Genomic DNA, 21,861 nt, shown 5'->3' on the forward strand with positions numbered 1-21,861 from the left:
TCAAGCAATCCTGTTGCGCATTTGTTAATTACAAATGTTAAACTTACACATTAGTTTAGGGGGAAGTGATACCTTATATGTTGTATTTTGTCCAGTTACAACTGTTTAAAAAATGGCTTCATTGGGGCGCCTGGGTGGCGCAGTCGGTTAAGCGTCCGACTTCAGCCAGGTCACGATCTCCCGGTCCCTGAGTTCGAGCCCCGCGTTGGGCTCTGGGCTGATGGCTCAGAGCCTGGAGCCTGTTTCCATTTCTGTGTCTCCCTCTCTCTCTGCCCCTCCCCCGTTCATGCTCTGTCTCTCTCTGTCCCAAAAATAAATAAACGTTGAAAAAAAAATTTAAAAAAAAATGGCTTTATTGAGGTATAATTTATATACCATAAACTTACCCATTTTAAATGTACAAGTCAATGATTTTTGAATTTACAGAGATGTGTGCAATGTTTGTTAAATGTCTGATTACGGCTTACAACTTTCCAGTTAATACACATCTTCTTCAGCATCCATCAGTAATATTTCCAAAAATTTTCCATATAGATCATACATGTTTTTATTTTTTTATTTAAAATTTTTAATTCCAGTATAGTTAACATACAGTGTTATATTAGTTTCAGGGGTACAATATAGTGATTCATCACTTCCATACAACACCCAGTGCTCATCCCAAGCATACTCCTTAATCCCTATCACCTGTTTCGCCCATCTCTCCACCCACCCCCGCCCTGGTATCCATCAGCTTATTCTCTAGAGTTGAGAGTCTGTTTCTTGGTTTCTGTCTCTTTTTTATCTCCTTTGTTTTCTTAGCTTCCACATATGAGTGAAATCGTATGGTATTTGTCTTTCTCTGACTGATTTATTTCACTTAGCATTATGCTTTTTGACTCCATCCATATTGTTGCAAATGGCAAGATCTTATTCTTTTTCATGGCCAAATAGTTTATGTATATGTATACACACACACACACACACACACACACACACACACACACCCCACATCTTCATTATACATTCATCTATTGATGGACAGTTGGGCTGCTTCCATAATTTGAGTGTTGAAAAGATCGCTCCAGTAAACATAAGGGTGCATGTATCCCTTTGAATTAGTTTTTGTACTTTTGGGGTAAATACCCTGTAGTGTACTTACTGGATCATAGGGTAGTTCCATTTTTAACTTTTTGAGGAACCTTCATACTGTTTTCCAGAGTGGCTGCACCAGTTTGCATTCTCACCAGCACTATATGAGGGTTCCGTTTTCTCCACATCCTCACCAACACTTGTTTCTTGTGTTGTTGATTTTAGCCATTCTGACAGGTGCGAGGTGGTATCTCACCGTAGTTTTGATTTGCATTTCCCTGATGAGTGATATAGAGCATCTTTTCATGTGTCTGTTGGCCATTTGTATGTCTTGTTTGGAGACATATCTTTTCATGTCTTCTGCCCATTTTTAAATTGGATTATTCATTTTTTGGGTGTTGAGGGTTTTTAAAAAATTTTTTTTAAGTTTACTTATTTTTGAGAGACAGACAGAGTGAGTGGGGGAGGGGCAGAGAGAGAGGGAGAGAGAGTATCCCAAGCAGGCTCCACACTGTCAGCACAGAGCCCAGTGGGGCTTGAACCCACAAAGTGTGAGATCATGACCCAAGCCAACACCGAGAGTTGGACGCTTAACTGACTGAGCCACCCAGGTGCCTCAAGGTTTTTTTTTTATATATATATAAATTTCTAAGTTGATTTATTTATTTTGAGAGATAGAGTGAGCAGGGTAGGGCAGAGAGGGGGAGAGAGAGAATCCCAAGCAGGCTTTGCACTTTTCAGCACGGGGCCTGATGTGGGGCTTGAACCCACAAACCGTGAGATCATGACCTGAGCTGAAATTAAGAGTCAAATGCTTAACCAGCTGAGCCACCCAGGCTCCCCTGGGTGTTGAGTTTTATAAGTTCCTTATGTATTTTGGGTACTAATCCTTTATTGGATATGTCACTTGCAAATATCTGAATTGGAATTCAGTATGTTGCCTTTTAGTTCTGTTGTTTCCTTCACTGTGTAGAAACTTCTTTATTTTATAAGAACCTCATACAAATGTTAGGATTATTCATTCTAGGTCTGTGAAAAATGCTGTTGGTATTTTGATAGGGATTGCATTAAATGATCTATAGATCATTCATGTTTTTAATTAAATTTCTTTTATTTCCTTCTCACGGTCTAGTCATGACATCTTGGTTCTCCAGTGAACATAATCACTAATCACACAAAAAATGTAAATGCTGTTTATTGCTTTTTCTGTTTTTATATAGAGACTTAACTATATCAGTATACATCTCAATATAAGCATGTAGCTGGCAGGAACTAATTTCCTTATATTAGATTCTGTGAACTTGACATTTTAAGTAGGTTTCCTGAATTAATTAGTTCTTCCTAACTTTTTTATGGCTCATTTTATTATTATTATCTTAAAGTGTATTTATTTACTTTGAGAGAGGAGAGCTCATGAGCACAGGGGAGGGGGAGAGGGAATCCCAAGTAGGCTTCGCACTGTCAGCACAGAGCCCAACGCGGGGCTTGAACTAACAAACTGTGAGATCATGACCTGAGCTGAAAATCAAGAGTTAGAAGCTTAACCGACTGAGCCACCCTAGTGCTCTGTGAATTATAGCTCAGTTAAAAAAAAAAAAAGAAAAAAAAATATATACACATATACATACATATATATACATATATACACATATATATACATGTATATACATGTGTATATATACATATATATATACATATGTATATACATATATATGAAAACAACCCAGCCCAAATAACCATTTCCTCCAAAAAATTCTTTTTTCCCCTTGTCTAAAAGTAATCCTGCCCCTCTGACCTCCCTTAGCTCTTCATCAACGAACTCCTCTTGGATTCTTCCTTCCCTTCCCAGTTCTGATGCTCAACATCAGAACAGAAGTTATGTCCTGATGGTGTCCTCACAGTGTTTATCCCATATTACACACCTATTGATTGTTTATGAAATAAATTTTGAGTTTAAGAATAAAGCTCTTAAATTAGCATGTTGCCAAAAAACTCTTCTCTCAATGTACTTCAATAAAAAGTTGCAAACAGTTGTAACACACTTATACAAAAAGTGTGTTAGAACCTTCCTTCTGTTTTAATGAAATAAAACTAGTACCTTATTGTTTCTTCTTCCCCAAACTTTCAACCTCAGAACATGGGACCCCATAGTAGGGACTTGAACCTGGGTGGTTTGGGCTTTATATTTTGCTTTCAGTAGGTCATATTGTTGCTGTGAATCCATCTGAAAATAGTTCTCCTCTAGACCTAAGGGGTGAGAATATACTCCACAGAGTGTTTGTTTTCATAAATTGCGGTGCCAGGAATGTGGCCAAAATGACAGAAACTTGAGACATGGCAGTGACTTATGACTAAAGAAGTAAGATGGGTACATGAATGAAGTAGTTATCTAGCTAGCTCCAAGTTTTATGGGAAGGAAAGAAACCCAAGAAATATAAGGGAAAGTGGAATTAGAATATTTATTTAAAAATATATTTTTTTAATGTTTGTTTATTTTTGAGAGAGACACAGAGCACGAACAGGGCAGGGGGCAGAGAGAGGGAGACAGAGTCCGAAGCAGGCTCCAGGCTCCAGGCTCCAAGCTGTCAGCACAGGGCCTGATGCCGGGCTCGAACCCACCAACCATGAGGTCATGACCTGAGCCGAAGTCGGATGCTTAACTGACGAGCCACCCAGGTGCCCCATAGAAGTTGAATATTTAAACAAAGACATTTCATGAAATCAAGGCCACTAAAAAAAATGAAAGAAATGATTTGAATCATTATATGAAAACACACATATACGCGCACACCTACATACACCTTTTTTGTATCATAGGCTAGCATGATAATGTTGAAAGAGAAATAAATTGGGGAAGCTGTTTGCAACATTTATGATAGACAAAAAGGTAATATTCTTAATATATTGCAAATTGTGTCAGGCAGAACACTTTCAGTTACAAGAGATTGAAACCAACTCAAATAGGAAAAAAGCAAGAGGTTTGGGTGATTAAGAAAAATATTAGTCTCACCAATAATAGAAAGAAAATTAGAAAAAAATAGAGACGCATTTCATAGAACTCCGTTATATGCCTTTTTTATTTCCGTGATTGACTATCAGAAAACATTATCTAATTATGCCATTTGTGGCCTGTGGTATAGCTTTTCTTAGGATCCTTTTCAAATTAGAGCTGCATTATTGAGGCAGGATGTTAATTTAGGGAACAGTGTGAGGACATTGTGTCTGACTGGGTTGCTACTAGGAAATAATGTGTCAAGAATAAGTAAAGGGTGGGGCATCTCAGTGGCTCAGTTGATTGAGCATCCCACTTGGGTGCAGGTCTTGATCTCACGGTTCGTGAGTTCGAGCCCCGTGTCGGGCTCTGTGCTAGCAGCTCAGAGCCTGGAGCCTGTTTCGGATTCTGTGTCTCCCTCTCTGCCCCTCACTTGCTCACGCTCTCTCTCTCTCTCTCTCTCTCTCTCTCTCTCTCTTTCAAAAATAAATATTTAAAAAAAATAATAAGTAAAGGGCATCTATCCCTGTCACCGACCAGTACTGTTACTGATTTTAAAAATCCGTACGTTGTTGTTAGAACTGTTTCCTCTTTTATGTCTGACGTCATTAAAAGGAATGAATTTTAATTCCTCAGAGTTACTCACGTCCACCAGGGTGCACTCACTACACACTGTCAGAGGAGCCAGCATGTGCTCCAGATTGCTAGGAGATAGAAGGTGTATTAGCCTGGTGTGTCTTCTCTGCTCCGTGTTTTTATTGGATTTACACTTTGATTCTACCTAAGCTATTTCACATGCTTGTCATATATTCAGTCCGGTCGGTGTGGTTGGTATAATCATTTGTACGGACAGAATTTTGAAAATTTCCTCATCTCAAATTAACTTTTTTTTTTTTATGGTAAGTCGTATCTCACTATGAATGGTAAACGGATATTCTATGACTTTTCTCTTACTTTTGTGCTTTTTAAATTTCTCTATCTTTTTAACAAGGTTTTATTTATTTATTTTGAGAGAGAGAGAAAGAGAGAGAGGGAGAGAGAATCCCAAGCAGGCAGTGCAGAGCCCTACACAGGTCTCGATCCCAGAACCATGAGATCATGACCTGAACTGAAATAAAGAGTTGGACACTTAACTGACTGAGCCACCAGGCGCCCCTGTGCCCCTAATTTCTCTTCTTGGAGAAGGAGGTAAATTTAAACATTTTTTATAATTATATGAGATTTAGTTCTGGAGTTTCTTTTTACTTCAGAATAGGATATGCAGGCTATATTAGTGTTTTTTAGGTTATATTAATATTTTAAATGTTTGAATACAACCTTGAGTTTGTATACCTAGAGTCTCTTTTAAGATCTGTGAAGTAAAGAATACCCTATAAATGGGCTGGCTTCCATTAATTTTTTTTCTCATTATGAAATATGCTTGTACAGAATTTGGAAACCATCTCAGTAGACAAAGAAGAAAATAATAAACTTCTTCCTGAGTTCCGGTTTCAGAGATTGCTATAAATTCTCATAGGTTTTGCACATAGCAAGTACATACCGACGTCCAATTCCTTTTAGGGAGGCTGCATGGTTTTCCTCCCCAGCTGGGTAACATTCCGGTGAAGAGTATAGACTCATCCTTCTTGGGGAGAATATCCCATCCACCGCTTACTAGCTGGGCAGCCTTGGGCAAGTGACTTGCCTTCTTCTAGTCATCTTTTTCTAAAATGCAATTATTAATAGTACTAACCTTTTAGGGTTGTCCTGAGGATTAACATAATAACACAGCGCCTACTTCACTGCGGAAAGAAAGCACACATGTAAGTGGGGACCGTAAAAGCAGACAATGGACGTTCCACGGTGGTCATAGCTTTATGTAGGAATGGAGAGCCTGATAACCCTCATTGCTTCATATGCAAATGGCATGCTAGAATGCATCCACGTGGGCTTACATATGTGTGTGTGTGTGAGAGACTCCCTTTGCTGTTAAGGAGTTAAGTCTCTCAGCTTTTGTTTTGCGTATAAAATGTATTCAAGTTTATTCCCCTCACGATCCTACAAGAATAACGTAGGGCATACATGAACTTTCCTTGTAGGTATCTCTTCCCTCATAAGAGGGAAAAGGTAAGCCAATTTAACATTAAAATTATAAACTACAAAATCTGTATGTATACTTTAAAGAATTTTTTAAGTACTGGCTAGTACTGGTCATCCTCTGAGGCTTTCATAACCGTATCTTTTTTCTTTTTTGAGAATGAAATGTTGAATTTATTCCACTAAATCCATATAGATTAATCTCAGGAACCTTCATTTTTAAAATTTTAAATATGGCAGATGGTCTTTGTTGATATACCTGCGTTGCTGTCCTAGAATGTACTTTTATCCAATTAAACCTCCTGCCTAAAATGTCCTCTCCTCTCTGAAGCTGAGGATGCGGAGAGGATGGTTCTAGAAGTGGGATGTTTTCCTTTGGAGGATCACCTGTAGGAAGCAATCGGCCACATTGGTTCATTGGTCAGTATTGAAAGCTGAAGAGGAAGCAGCAGTCTTAGCAGAACCAGAGATTTGAAATCCAAGAGCAGGACTAGTCACAGTTCAGCCTTTTGGTGCAAATACTGTCTCAGCGAGTTTCATAACTTCTAAGCCTCGTTTTGCGGTCTGCTTGGTGGGAACAATGTCGTCTCAGAGTTAAGAGGACTAAATGAGGTATGCGTGAAATGCCTCAGAAACTGCCAGCACCATACAGATGTTTTACTGCATGGGTTTTTGCACTGTCTTAGCTAGTGAGAATCCCACAGTAGAACTGCTTTAGAAACCCAGTCACATGGGGGGGGGGGGCGTCTGGGTGGCTCAGTCGGTTAAGCATCCGACTTCGGCTCAGGTCATGATCTCACAGCTCTTGAGTTTGAACCCCGCGTCGGGCTCTGTGCTGACAGCTCGGAGCCTGGAGCCCGCTTCGGATTCTGTGTCTCCCTCTCTCTGCCCCTAACCCACTCTCATTCTGTCTCTGTCTCTCTCAAAAATAAACATTAAAAAAAAATTAAAAAAAAAAACAAAACCCAGTCATATGTACTAATCTGAATCTCTAGGGGTGTGGGACTCCTCAGTGACTCGGTCAAGCGTCAACTTTGGCTCAGGTCATGATCTGACAGTTCGTGGGTTAGAACCCTGCATCAAGCTCTGTGCTGACAGCTCAGAGCCTGGAGCCTGTTTCAGATTCTGTGTCTTCCTGTCTCTCTGCCCCTCCCCTGCTCATCTTCTGTCTCTCTCTCTCTCTTCTCTCTCAAAAATAAATAAACATTAAAAAAAATTAATCTGAATCTAAAGAAATAATAACATGACCTCTTGAATAAATGTTCATTTAGTCCCTGCTGTGATATAGGCAGTGTTCTAGATCAGCACTGTTCAATAGAAAGAGAGTATAAGCACATATGTAAGTTAAAATTTTCTGGAAGCCACACTTAAAAAGGTAGACCCAGGTGAAATTAACTGTACTACTTTTTGTTTATTTTTTTAATTTTTATTTTTTTAATTTTTTAATATTTATTTACAAGAAAGAGAGAGAGAGGGAGACAGATTGCTGGTGGGGGAGGGGCAGAGAGAGGGAGACACAGAATCCGAAAGCAGGGTCCAGTTTCTGAGCTGTCAGCACAGAGCCCGATGCGGGGCTCGAACTCACGAGCCATGAGATTATGACCTGAGCCAAAGTTGGATGCTCATCCGACTGGTTTGTCTTATTTAACTCAGTATATCCAGAATATTTTAGCATGTAATCAGTATAAAAATGATTAAGATATTTTACATTCTTGTTTTTTTTTTCAAGTTTATTTATTTTGAGAGAGAGAGAGAGAGTACGAACAGGGGAGGGTTTGAGAGAAGAGAGGGAAAGAGAATCCCAAGCAGGCTCTACACTGTCAGTGCAGAGTCTGACCTGGGGCTTGATCTCTTGAATCGTGAGATTGTGATCTGAGTCATAATTAAGAGTCAGACGCTCAACTGACTAAGGCACCCAGGCACCCCAAGATATTTTACTTTTTTTTTTTTTTTTTTGGTGGTAGGTCCTTGAATTCTGGAGTATAGTTTAATCTTACAGCACATCTCACTTCAGACTGAGCACGTCACAGGTGCTCGGGGCCCACATGTGGCTAGTGGCTCCTGTGGTGGGCATCTGTCTCCTTCTATATGTTGGGGTTGCAGTAGTAAAGAAGATGCAGAAAGTTCTTGCCCTCAGGAGGAGTCCTCTAGCAAAGAGAGACTGATAATACACAACAGGTATAAACAAGATCATAGTGATACGTGCTGTAAAGAAAACACGACATTGATGTGGGAGGAACCGGAAGTAGGATGAATACTCAGGGAAGAGCTGTTGGAGGTGTTGATGTTTGAGCTGAGGTGCGAATGATACAAAGGCAGAGCTAGTCCTATGGTACTGGGAGTGAAGGTGCCCCAGTCAGTGGGATCTACAGGTGCCAAGGCCCTACAGTGGGGGGTTCTCTCTGTACTTAGTGAACCGAGTGGCGTGGCTGGATTGTAGTACGTGAGAAAGTGTGAGGAGATTAGAGAGAGATTAGGCATGCTCTAGAAGAAATTACAGACATACAGGCTATGATAAACTGAGATTTTATTTTAAATGAGAAGCCAGTGGAGGGTTTTAATGGGGGCATAAGACACACATGAGTTTATAAAATACATGTTAGGCACTCATGCTTAAAAAAAAATGCCTAATTTATTGTATATCTAATTCAGTGGACCAGATGACCAAACTTTTTTTTTTAAAAATATCTGTAATGAAGATCGCTTTCCCATTTTCAAAATAAACTTACGCGTAAGTCAGTATGTTATCTGTAGACATTTTTATGATTCAGGGAGAACTTCTTTGGACACATTATGTCCATTAACTATCATCTTCTCAAATTCCTAAAGAGCTCCAAGTGGTTTACTTCGTATAAAGTTCTCACTTATAATTGGTTTATAAACAAAATGCCTTTGACGAGAGATGAAAAAAATGTTAAAATACGGGGTGCCTGGGTGGCTCAGTCAGTTAAGCGTCTGAGTCTTGATTTCGGCTCAGGTTATGATCTCACGGCTTATGAGTTCAAGTCCTACCTTGGGCTCTGTGCTGACAGTGTGGAGCCTGCTTGGGATTCTCTCTCTCCTCTCTCTGGCTCTTCCCTGCTTACACCTTCTCTCTCAAAATAAATAATATTAAAAAAAAAAAGTTAAAACAGTGGATCTAGTACTGATTTTCTCTTTTTCTTTTGGCAGACATGTGCATTGCAATTGCAATTTCTCTTCTCATGATCCTGATTTGTGCAATGGCTACTTATGGAGCATACAAGGTAAGCGGCCTTGAAATAAGGGGCTGGGCTTTTTCCTTGATCCCTTACACTTGTAACCTGTGCAGCTACTTGTAAGAAGGAAGAAGTGATGAGTCTCAGTTTCCTGTAAGAATCTTTGGAAGTTTAAATCTCACATTAATATGATGTGGATGGAAAACCAATTCTGTAGTCTCAGAAATGTCCAGAGGCTTGTTTTTGACCACTGCTGTCTGGCTTGTCAGTTGTCATGACCTGGTTGGTTGAATTTCTTGTCCTCCATTTCCCTTCAGATCAAGAAAGGTTTTGTCTGAATTGGGAAGAAACCATATTTTCTCACGTGGAACACATTGACGTTGTATTTTCTGTCCTATTTAGCAACGCGCTGCCTGGATCATCCCGTTCTTCTGTTACCAGATCTTTGATTTCGCCCTCAACACCTTGGTTGCCGTCACTGTGCTTGTGTATCCGAACTCCATTCAGGAATACATACGACAGCTGGTATGTGGCCGTCCCCACCACGGTTCCTTCATGAGGGGAAACCCGCAAGTCAGGGATCGAGACATCAGCATACACACACTTGTGATTTTGTGTGTCTTTCACTGGCTTCTGAGTTACTGATTAGAAATTTTTGAGTGTTGTCTTAAAGATGAGATTTTTGGTTTCTTAGAATGCTTGTCAGGACAACATAACCTCTGGAGTAGATAAGTAGGGGCTGTATTGACTCTATGAGATGCACCTACATAAATCAATAAGCTAGTTACTGATTATTATTTTTGTAAGATGTAGTTTGCTCAGTTATTAGCGAAGGATAGCATTTTGCCTCTGCTGTTGTATGGGAAAAGTGGAACTATACTATATGCTGGTTCCCAAACTGATTTGACCATAGAACCCCTATCTTCCTCAAGTATCTTCTTGGGACTGGTTTTCTGTTGAATGTCCTTTGTGATCATCTGAGCAAATGCGGTGGGTCGCTGGGTGTTCAGAAGCTTGTGGAAGGTGTGAGATTAGAATAATTCTGTGCCTTTACATTTTTAGCCTTCATTTTTAAAGTTGTGAATGTGCCTTAAAATTTAATTTCTTCAAAATCTTAGAATGTTTTAAAGGGGGAGAATGTTCACTCTTTGGAAGTTTGCACTGTCTATGAGCTCTGGGGAAGGAGCAGGGTTTTTCTGGGATGGGAGATACAAGGCTGAGGATTTCAGGTGACAGGGGAGGCCAAGAGGAAGTTCAGTGGAAAAGAGAGAGATGGAGCAGGAGGAGGAGGGGAGGGAAGGAAATGTGGCCTCAGAAGTTTCCGATCTTAAGGCAGTCATGCCCAGATCACGTAACTAATACTTAGCAGACCTCGCATGAAAAGCCTCCAGCGTTTTGCTCCTTAAAAGCATTAGGTTGTCACTGTTATGGTTGTCATTCTTTTTAGTAATAACTTATCCTTGGTTTAGATAACAGGTCCAGGGGCTCCTGGGTGGCTCAGTTGGTTAAGTGTCTGACTTTGGCTCAGGCCATGATCTTGCAGTTCATAAGTTTGAGCCCCGCATCGGGCTCTGTGCTGACAGCTCAGAGCCTGGAGCCTGCTTTAGATTCTGTGTCTCCCTCTCTCTCTCTGCCCCTCCCTCTCTCTCTCTCTCTCTCTCTTTCTCAAAAATAAATAAAAACATTTTTAAAAAATTAAAAAAAAACCCAGCAGGTCCATGTTTCGGTAGCCTGTAGTGTCAAGAAAAATTTTGTGTATTTGCCATGTGTGTTTTTTTGTGTATTGTCCACGTGTATTTCCTAATTGTATGTTATCTCTTGTGGTACAGCTTGAGTATTTCTGCATGAGAGGGTTTCTATATAACGAGCAGGTTGTAGAATTACCTTTTTCTTTAAGGACTTGTGTTTTTACTCTATAATGAGGACCTAGTGCTGGGTTCCTAAAGTCAACCTTGGAAGTGTGCAGGAAGCATGATTTCAGCATAGCCTGTCACCTTGAGGGGCTGGTAAAGGGGGTGGTGCTGAGTTAGGAGACACTATAACACAAGCCCTATGGCAGCCCTGTGACTGCTTAAAGAGTGTCCTGTGTGCTCCGTCCCATATATTGCAGAAATGTGTAAGGTGCAGGCAGGCGTTTAGAACACTCAGAATACTACCTTGACTTTGCTATACCCCACCTTGTTCAGTCACTTAGCCTTAGAGCTGCCAGTGGTAAAATGATAACATCGGGGTTACTGCGGACAGTAATCATAGTATCAGCAAAAAAAAAAAAAAAAAAAAAAATCACTGTCTACTTTTATTTGTAATTACAAACCAAATAATACAAGTGTCTTCAGTCTGTTCTACTTCAAGATCAGTCTGAGTTGAAGTGGTGAGGCTTATGGATTATCACGATGCTTAAGGATGATGTTAAAGCTCCAGTGACAGCAAGGCCCCGCTGACAAGCTGAGATACAGGAGTCTGTGGGGACCGTTATCTGAGAAAGCTGGCGGAAGGCACCCACTTAATTCTAATGCCTGTTCTGTTCATGTGGAGTCTTGTAAAGTGCAGCTAAAACAAGTTGTGCCTGTGTTCTATAGGCCTTAACTGGACGTAGAAACCACGCTCGCTTTTCTGGAGGAAAGAGTGTAGAGATGTTTGTGGAAGGAGTCACAAACTTCCACTTTAATCCTTTTTTTTTTTTATTAGACACAGAAACAATATGATTTCGTGTTGGTCTTGTGAACCAGCACCAAGTTGTTTTATTCTTACCTTTAAGATTAGTACTACAAAAACTCTTCCAGTCTCCAAGGGTAGGGACCAGTTTCATGAGCTGATCACAAAGAATGATTCAGATTTTATTTCTTGGGTATTTTGCCCAAAGCGAAAGGAGACTGAAAACCAGTTGGTGATGTTTCCTGGGGGCAGGAGGAGTCGGGCACATGAGTCATGGGTTTTCTTTGTATTCTTTCTTCACATTTGGAACCTCTTTGTTATGTCTCAGAATACTGCTCATGTGGAATCCAAACAGTTATGGTCTTAGGTGATGAAGAAGAGAGGAAAGGGGACATGGTTTCCCAAGCTGCCTTCCACGCACACTGACCCAGGCCGGTTAGAGGAGGGCTTCCCCCAGGCAGAGCAGGGGCTTCATGGTGGGGCCCTGTCACCCCCAATCATAGGGGCAGGTTTGGGTCCTCCTGAAGGGACTTCTTTGACCCGATACTTCATCCGTATGGTCAGATGGTAGGGCTTGGTCTTTGGTTTTTAACGCTGTGAATACCTACTAGTGTAAAAGATTTGCTCTTTGAAGAGAAGCAGTATTAGCAAAAATACTCTGTATAAATAAAACAGGATTTTAATAGTTTTTCCTCCTTGCCCTGTGCAAGCCCTTTAGAGTGGTCCAGAATTTGCATAAAATCTAAATGTCAGAGGTATATATAGACTACTGACTTCTAACTTTTTGGATCATAGGAGGCAGTGTTACATTTTGAGGTCTCATTTAATGAACCTTGCTGTGATTTTTCTTTTCACGAGTTATTGCCTGAATTATGAGTACACTGACCTCTCCCCACAAACCGTTTGTTACTCTTTAATTAGTAGAGGTAGGCTAGAAAGTTTGTAGGGGTCTTACATAATAATAACTGTCTGCTTTAACTAATTGCTTTTTAATAAGCATAGCTGGTGAATGCCTAAAGAGTATAATCCTGAATGATTAATGAGATTTGCTAATAAGGCACTTTTTATTTGCAGCCTCCTAATTTTCCCTACAGAGATGATATCATGTCCGTGAATCCTACCTGCTTGGTCCTTATTATTCTTCTGTTTATCAGCATTATCTTGACTTTTAAGGTAAGTGTGAATATTTTACTTACGGCTTAAATATTATTAAATGTATTCATGAATGTTGAAGAAGTAAGCAAACTTGTGTCAGTTTTTTTTCTTGCTTTAGATTTCTGAACTGTTTTCTTATTTCCTAACAATTCTGTTCTTTCTCTTATTTATAGGAGAGTAACAGTAACCACACTTCCACAGGCCAACCAAGGGTTATTCCAAAATCCATTTGGGTGGGAATACATTAATGTTATACATTAGGTTGTATGTCTCATATACTGCAACAGCCATTACAATGTCTGTGTGCACTTTCTTTTGTAATTTGTTTTTAAAATGTAATATATTTTGAACAGTGTTCTCTAACCATCTGGTGTATGAATTTATCATTATTTAATAAATTACTTTTTGTTGGACATCAAGACAGTTTCTACTTTTTCACTTGTTAATAGTGCTGCAGTGAATATATTTTTTTAAATGTTTATTTTCAAGAAAGAGAGAGAGAGAGAGAGAGAGAGCAAGTGGAGGAGGGGCAGAGAGAGGGAGACAGAGGACCTGAAGCTGGCTCTGTGCTGACAGCAGACGGCCTGATGCAGGGCTTGAACTCACAAACCATGAGATCGTGACCTGAGCTGAAGTTGGATGCTTAATCGACTGAGCCACCCAGGCGCTCCTGCAATGAATATTTTTACTTCATCTTCAATATATTTATTTCCTCAGGATACATTTCTTAAACTTAGAGGGTATATATAGTTGGAGGGCTTTTGATTGGTTGTCAAATTGATCTCCCCCCAAACTGGGTGACTGACACCCTGTCAGCACTATTTCCCCCACCTCAGCAGTTGAGTACCAGCTCTCCTTTTTCATTTTTGTGAACCTGATGATAAAAACATCACTATAATTTGTGCTTGTGTGCTACCAATAAGTAAAAATTTCTCAATTGTTCCTAGACTTTGAACTTTTAATCCTTAACGTCTTTCATTGTGTTTATTTTGGTGTAAACTTACCCAGTTCTTAAAAAAGCAAGCCTTGGGGCATTTGGGTGGCACAGTCGGCTAAACATCTGAGCGTCCAATTCTGGGTCTCCGCTCAGGTCGTGATCTCACAGTTGAGGAGTTTGAGCCCCGCTTCGGGCTCTGTGTTGACGGTGTGGAGCCTGCTTGGGATTCTGTCACTCCTTCTCTCTGCCCCTTTCCCACTTGTCTACTCTTGCTCTCAAAATAAATAAACTTAAAAAATTTTTTTTTAAATAAGCATCAGTAAGCTTGAAGAAGCCTCATTTAGGGAGAAAAGTCACTTCAAGCAGGTAATATGAAGAGGAGTAGGAGATTATTTGTGTCTACATTTTCCCCACGAAACTCTGAATATGTGGATGTTGCCCGTGTAGTTCAGTGCTTCAGGTTTGGGCCAATTTTATACACGGATTTGGAGGCTTTACCCCTCCGTGTGGTTCTGCTCCTCTCACCCCAGCCTTCCGGCTGCTCAGTTAGCCCCGAACGTTGTCCTTTGCCACCCCAGGTCACCCCTGTCACATGCAGAGTTGGCAGCACCCTCTGGCAAAAGGTCATCAACTATCAATCCTCTACTCCTGGTAGTTTGTCTTTCACAGGTAGACTCTTTAGTTTCTGCCTGCTTTCGGTCCCCCCACCTACCCTCCATGCTTTCAAGTTGTGCACATGTTTTACTCCAGATTCTATCATTTTTGCCTGAAGGAAGGTTAGTCTGACCAAGCCGCTTTCTGCCATTACCAGGAGCTCGGAGGCTGGGTCCTCCGAGTGCTCTTGAAGGCATTTTTATTAGTAGGCATTTTCATTTGTATTGGAAATGCTTGGAGTTGTTGAGTCTGATTTAGCTTCTGTCACTGCTGCTTCTCGCCGAGTGGCCAGAGCCATGGTTTCCTCATTTAATAACTAGCAATAATGGTGAAGAAAACATTCTGTACAGTGCCTGTGAGGTTTAAGTGCCCTAATGGATGGGAAGATGTGTCATTCATTCATTTTCCGTGTGCCAGGCTGTGTTCTAGGTACTGGGATTTGGTCGTGAATAAGAACAATTTCTGCCCGAGGGTGCTTTTATAAATTGCAAAACACTTAGTTATCATTATGATCTAATAAAAGGCACAATACAAATCTGCCTCCACCCTGTGGGAAATGTGTACTTCTCCTAATATTTCGTTACATACATACCTATTAACTAGACTGCATTTCCTTGGGAACGTAGACTAGGCCTTCATGTTTATATTCCGCTTAGCACTAAGCTGATGCCTTGCACGTAGAGACTCAGTAATGATTAAATAAATATGAGTCTACATGTTGTGACTTCACATATCAGTTTACCTGATCAGTGGCTCTCACGACCTGATTTCACTGTTACTGTTTAATAAGATTAATCACCACACTGGTTCCCTAGGAGCCCAAACCAGGACGCGTAGTCCGTTTCAGTCTGTTCCAAGGCCACAAAGGGAGCAATGCTTACCGCCTAGCTCTGCAAATACATGATGGACATGATTTGTCAATGCAAGGTTATTTGGGAAACATATTAGATATTTAATTCTCCTGAAGTTGAATAAGCTTACAGAAATGTCAAGAAAGAAATAAGATCACTGAAGTCAGTTATTGGGTTTTTAGTGACAATAGGCCAGAGGTTTTCCCCCTGTTGGAGTGTTGAGTAAGTGAATGCACGTGGTGTTGCAGGGGGCCCTCGAGAATGCCGCCTGAGCTTGTGAAGTCCCAGTCCCTGGGCACTTCCCCTCTGGTGTTCAGCCTTTCTGTTACAGATTTGTCTTTGCAGGGGCTCACGTTGTCTTAAAGAATAGCTACAGTTTGGGGCGCCTGGGTGGCTCAGTCGGTTAAGCGTCCGACTTCGGCTCAGGTCATGATCTCATGGTCCGTGAGTTCGAGCCCCATGTCGGGCTCTGTGCTGCCAGCTCAGAGCCTGGAGCCTCTTTCAGATTCTGTGTCTCCCTCTCTCTGACCCTCCCCCATTCATGCTCTGTCTCTCTCTGTCTCAAAAATAAATAAACATTAAAAAAAAAAATTTTTTTAAAAATAGCTACAGTTCACTGCTAAAAAAAATGGATGAGTAGTCTTCTTACATAACACGTAACTGATATGTCCAAACATTCTTCTTCATTTGTATTGGAATTCCCAAAAAGTCTAAGGCGCTTTTTTTTCCCACAAAAGAAACAATGGCATTACTGAGTAAACTGAAGCTTTGAGTAAATTGAACATACTGTGTACGTTGTTCAAGAAATCTGCCCTTCCTCTCTTTCTCATTGTTGATATCTGGTTTCAGATTATTGCTGTCCAGGAACATGTTGTAAAATAGCATTATACATTTGCATCCTAACATCCTCACAGCATACTTAAATATAAGAAGTAATCACCATTAAGTATGAATGCAGCTTAAGACAGCATTCTGAGTATATGACAGAGTGTTTTATCTCACTCTTCCGAGAAATGTTGACAAGCACCCCTTTCGTCCTTAAATATCTTCTTTTATAACAAACAACTTTGTTTTATACAAACAACTTTGTTTTATAACAAACAACTTTGTTGCAGTGTAATTCATGTGTCATAAAAGTCTCCTATTAAAAGGGTACAATTCGGTGGATCTTAGTATATTCATGGAGTTGTGTGAACACAGCTCTGTGGTTAAGCAGCATAACTTTAGAACATTTTTATCACTCACCACCCCCAGAACCCCTCCCCCTGGCAACTACTAACCTACTTTCTGTCTCTGTAGATTTGCCTGTTCTAGACATTTCATGTAAATAGAATCATACAGCATGTGGTCCTCTGTGACTGACCGTTTTTGACTCAGCGTAATGTTTTCCAAGGTTCATTCGGGTTGCAGCATATGTCAGAATTCCTTTCCTTTCTATGGCTGAACACTGTTCCATCGTATGCGTGTACCACATTTCATCTACCGCATCAACGGTTGATGGATGTTTGGGTTGTTTCCACTTCCTGGATATTACAAATAATGCCGCTGTGAACATTTGTGCACAAGATTTTGTGCAGACACATGTTTTCATTTCTCTGAAGCACATACCTACGAGTGGAAGTGCTGGATCATATGGTACCTTCTTTAACCTTTTGGGGACCCCCAGACTCTTGTGGAAAGCGGCTGGAACATTTTACATTCCCATCGGCAGCATACGAGGGTTCCAGTCTTTCCACATCATTACATTTTTTGATCAAAGAATTGTACAGCTAGAAAGGGATTTTGAAGTCCTTTAATCCAGTTCCAGGTGATTGGAGCGGAATGCAAGCGGCTCATAGTCTACATAGAACACCTCCCACGAGCTCACGCTTTATTCCTGCCTCCTGACATTATTTATTCATATCTTTATTCGAGACATTAATTCTAATTATCTTTGGATATTTCATTATGAAAATGGGAAATGTTTTAGTGAATTTTATTGACCATGAAGCAAATTTATGTGCTGTGAACGTTTTTGAAAAAATTAATTTGTGTATGACTTGTTTAATCACGTATAATAAAAGTAAAATAAAGATCCCAAAGACAGAGAATTAAAATGTGATGAGAAATGGGTTAATAAATTGACCTGTGACACTGGGGGCAGTAAATGTTTGTGGCCGTTGCTCTTTCCAACTACCTTTTCTCACAGATTCTCTTCCTCTTCCCTATCCCCCCCTCCCCGGCCCCCCACTGCCTTCCGGGGTGGTGTGATAGAATAAGCTATAGCAGCACCCTTTGGCAGAAAAGTACCCAACACTTGTAATTTTAGGGACTTTTTGGTTTAGTAGAGTTACTATGTGCACGTACTAGTTATGTAAATAAAAGTTTTGTAACTGGGCGGGGGGGGGGGGTTATTTAAAATCTTCTGAAGTTGAAATGAAAGATCTAATAGTTATTACTCACTTACAGGGTTACTTGATTAGCTGTGTTTGGAACTGCTACCGATACATCAATGGCAGGAACTCCTCTGATGTCCTGGTTTATGTTACCAGCAATGACACTACGGTAGGTGCAAAGTCATTTAATGTGGAGATTGCCATATTATGTGACAGCTTCTAGATGTTTCTAGTGTTTGCTGTGATCTTACTGTTGTTGACATACTCATGAGCTGCTTAGTCATCAAAAGATTCATAGTTGAATGAAATGTGTTTTGTTTTCCTTATAGGATATTAAAAAACCTAGGTGGCTCAACTTCTGGCTTACTTTTAAAAATATTACAGATGGATAATATATGTGCCTTCCCCATATTTATGTATCTTAAACTTGAATTATTAAACCATGGTATAAAGTTCTAGATATCAGTTCTGCCTACTATGACTGTGTGCTCTCACTTGAGAGAGAATTGAGAATGTGAGTTGAAACCTCGAGAAACGTGACTGTACAGAGAGAGAAATGAGGGTGGCAGAGGTCCCTATGTTTTTAACTCTTGTTTTGCTTCTAGTTGTTCATACTTAAAATTTTTAAACCTATTTAATAGGATTGTGGAAAACGTGATTTTACTGGAAGAGTCCTCAAAATCATTTGTACTTTATGGAAATTATCTTAAACTGCCTGGCTCACAGGAAAAGTGTAAGCCCTCTAGATAGGAACCTGCCTATGTCTCCATCGAATTTGTACTCGGCACAGTGCCTGACGCAGTGCTCGGGACAAGTGCGTGCTCAAGGAGCAGTTGATGCAAAGGTTGGTGATGGATGACATGAATGTGTGGGATGGCTTGTAACAGATGGGATTGGAGGGGACAGAATGGACAGGACACATGGAAGGGTAAATACAAATGGCGTGTTAGGTCTAAACCAGAACAGAGTTTTATATTTTGTTTTGGTTTTTAAATTGTGGTGACTTACTCACCTTGTGACCTTACTGAAGTGATTTAACCTGTCCCTGACTCGACCTCCCTGTGTATAAGATGGGAATAAAACAGTATCGTGCTTTATATTAAATATATAGGTACAAGCTGATACACTGAGAACTATGTGGGATTTCTGAGAGAAAGCATGCTGTACACGAATCGTTTTCCTAAGTGCTCACCAAACACTTGTTGAGTTGACGCGCATGTGTGTGAGCAGTGGTTTAACAAGAGGCCATGGTCAGGTGCACGAAGCCCAACACACCAGATGCTGAGAGGCCCTTTTGTGGGGGGTGGGGTGGGGATGGGTCCTGCAGAATCCTATGCCCTGATTGCAGTAAACACATGTTCTGCTCAACCCTTTAAAGAATTCCTCTTGGGTCAGTAATCTCTTTAAAGAAATCGCTGTTCGTAATTATCATAATTTTGATAAAATTACTGGCTTAAAGAATTTTTTCCTTCTCTGAGTTTCTGGGTACTTAGTTACCTGTAAGTTTCTTTTTTCCTGCCCTTTCTTCAAGAAGAAATCCCAGAGTACATTTATTGTCCTGCTGATCTAATGAAAAATCTAAACAAAGTTTGAGATTTTTGAGTTTGAAGAACCAATAAAGTTGCTAAACAAGCAACCTCATCCTTAAATATCATGATGTATGGGACTTACAGAACTTTGAGAAGTATCTCAGAGAAGATAATGCCTGTACTGCACGTGTTTGTGTTGATACACTGTCAGTGGTGGTTGTTTTTTCAGTGCTTTCCAAAGAGTGGTATGTATTCTTAATAGAAGCAAGGTGGAAGGACTAAAAGGGTGCACGTTGTATAGGTATACCTTCAAATCCAAGGATATTCTGATATTTGTAGAAACTGGGATGCTTAGAGAATTTAAGAGCCATGAGTAAGTCCCTAAAATGCAGCCAACTTGCTTTTTTAGAGGAAGCTTTTATTTTCTCTCCCTTTGAAAGAGTCAGAATTAGACATGGGATAACAGGTAGGTTTTATTTAGGCGAATATAAACTGAAAATAGTTGTACTTTTCAACTGGACATCTTCAGCTCCTCTAATAATAGACCTCTTTCCTCAGAAAAGCTTCCAGCTTGGCAGTGGTTTGGAGTAACTAGGATTTGGGACGTTGGACGACTGCCAACTGCAATGGTTTCCTGATGTTTTGACAAAGGTGTTGGGGATTGCTTGGTAGTGGTTATTGGTCATTATCTTCTTGACTGTGCTGTACTGACTTGCTGTTTTTAAGATGGGACACTGAGTTGCTGATAATGTTTCTACTTTCTCGGAGTTCCCAGTGAACCTTTTCTTTTTCTGTGTGTGTTTAAAGAAGAGTATTTCTGGGGAAGGAAGATTTATCATTTCTCATAATTGGATTGCATTGATAGTCTAGTCCAAAATACAGTGTTAGATCATCACCTGAGTCTCAGCTTTCTGACAGTATTTTTAAAGATTTTTTTAGGGGCGCCTGGGTGGCTCAGTCGGTTAAGCATCCGACTTCAGCTCAGGTCATGATTTCATTGTTCATGAGTTCGAGCCTCACACCAGGCTTTGTGCTGACAGCTCAGAGCCTAGAGCCTGCTTTGGATTCTGTGTCTCCATTTCTCTCTCTGCCCCTCCCCTGCTCATGCTCTGTCTGTCTCTCTCTCTCAAATATTTAAAAAACAAAACAAAACAAAACACATTGTTAAAAAAAGATAATGGTATTGTGCTTATTTTTAAAAGAGTCCTTACTATTACTAAATTAATAATGCTTTAATATCATACAATACCTAGTAAGTGCTCAGATTTCCAGTGCCTCATAAATGTCATAATTTTTCTAGTGGTTTGAAACAGGAACAATGGGTCACTCTGTATTTTAAGACTCTAATTTTGTTGTTAAAGAAACTAGTTTGTCCTACAGACTAGATTTGTCTGACCGTATGCCTGTAATATAGTCCTCTGTATTCCCAGTAGATTAGTACTCGGATCTAGGGATTTTCCATATTCATTACCCCCACCTTTTTTTTTGCAACATGACTTCATAATTGATCATTTGTTCTTCCGTCAAGAGGCAGATAATGTCTGACTGATTCTGCCTTTTTGGAACGTCAGCAACCAGTGATACCTAATGCCTGGATTTGGTGATTGATGAGGGGTTGCAGGATGGTGACAGGCTGTCAGTCCTTGTTCACTACTAGCTGGAATATTTCTGTAAAGAGAAACTTTCCCTCATGTTCGATTGGGTTACCCAGAGGTACTTGTGACCTGGATAAATATACTTCTTTTTGTTATTTATCAGTTTTCAAAATGATACATTGGTCTGTCATTCTCTAGTGGTGACCAGTGAAGGTTTTGTTTGTTTTGTTTTATTTTGTTTTTTATGGAACAAATGAACTCAGGGAAAAAAGGGCCTGTTATGAGAAGAGTCTGGGGGTGTCCAGTTGGAAAGTAAAGTGTCTTGATAAATTTTGTCAGTAAACCTAAATAAAACTTTAACCTGTTATTCCATGCCTTTTTGGAACTTTCTAAGGGAAAAATATAAAAGCTTTCTCTAAAAAGCTCGTATATTATATAGTTTTTATCTGTATTAATGTTCAAATTGTGCCATTTTTGGCCAATTGGAGCCTCTTCAGGTTGGCACCCAAATCTTTTGACAGAAGTGTGGCTTCCTTGCTGTCTGGTTGAGAAGATGCTCCAGGCTCCTCTCGTCCGTTTTCTGTCCCAGACTCATAATCAGCCATTTCTCCAAGGAGCGCTGCTTTCTTTAGGTGGAGACCGTAATCTGGATTTCTAGGTTTGGACCACATATTTCTTTTAAAAAAATTTCTTTAACATTTATTTATTTTTGAGAGAGACAGAGCATGAGTGGGGGGAGGGGCAGAGAGAGGGAGACAGAATCTGAAGCAGGCT

The 21,861-nt window shown here is 40.2% G+C and overlaps 1 protein-coding gene across 1 annotated transcript in view; it reads left to right on the forward strand.

The window, feature by feature from the left end:
* LAPTM4B (lysosomal protein transmembrane 4 beta) overlaps positions 1-21,861 on the forward strand; it is a 79,220-nt gene that overhangs the window by 38,652 nt on the left and 18,707 nt on the right. Inside the window, exons 3-6 of the mRNA XM_047842140.1 lie at positions 9,311-9,384; positions 9,739-9,861; positions 13,066-13,164; positions 18,037-18,132. Coding sequence (XP_047698096.1) covers positions 9,311-9,384; positions 9,739-9,861; positions 13,066-13,164; positions 18,037-18,132 — 392 coding nt within the window. The remainder of the gene's footprint in view (positions 1-9,310; positions 9,385-9,738; positions 9,862-13,065; positions 13,165-18,036; positions 18,133-21,861) is intronic.

The sequence above is a fragment of the Prionailurus viverrinus genome, chromosome F2 (genome assembly GCF_022837055.1).
Source record: "Prionailurus viverrinus isolate Anna chromosome F2, UM_Priviv_1.0, whole genome shotgun sequence".
Classification (NCBI taxonomy): Eukaryota; Metazoa; Chordata; class Mammalia; order Carnivora; family Felidae; genus Prionailurus; species Prionailurus viverrinus.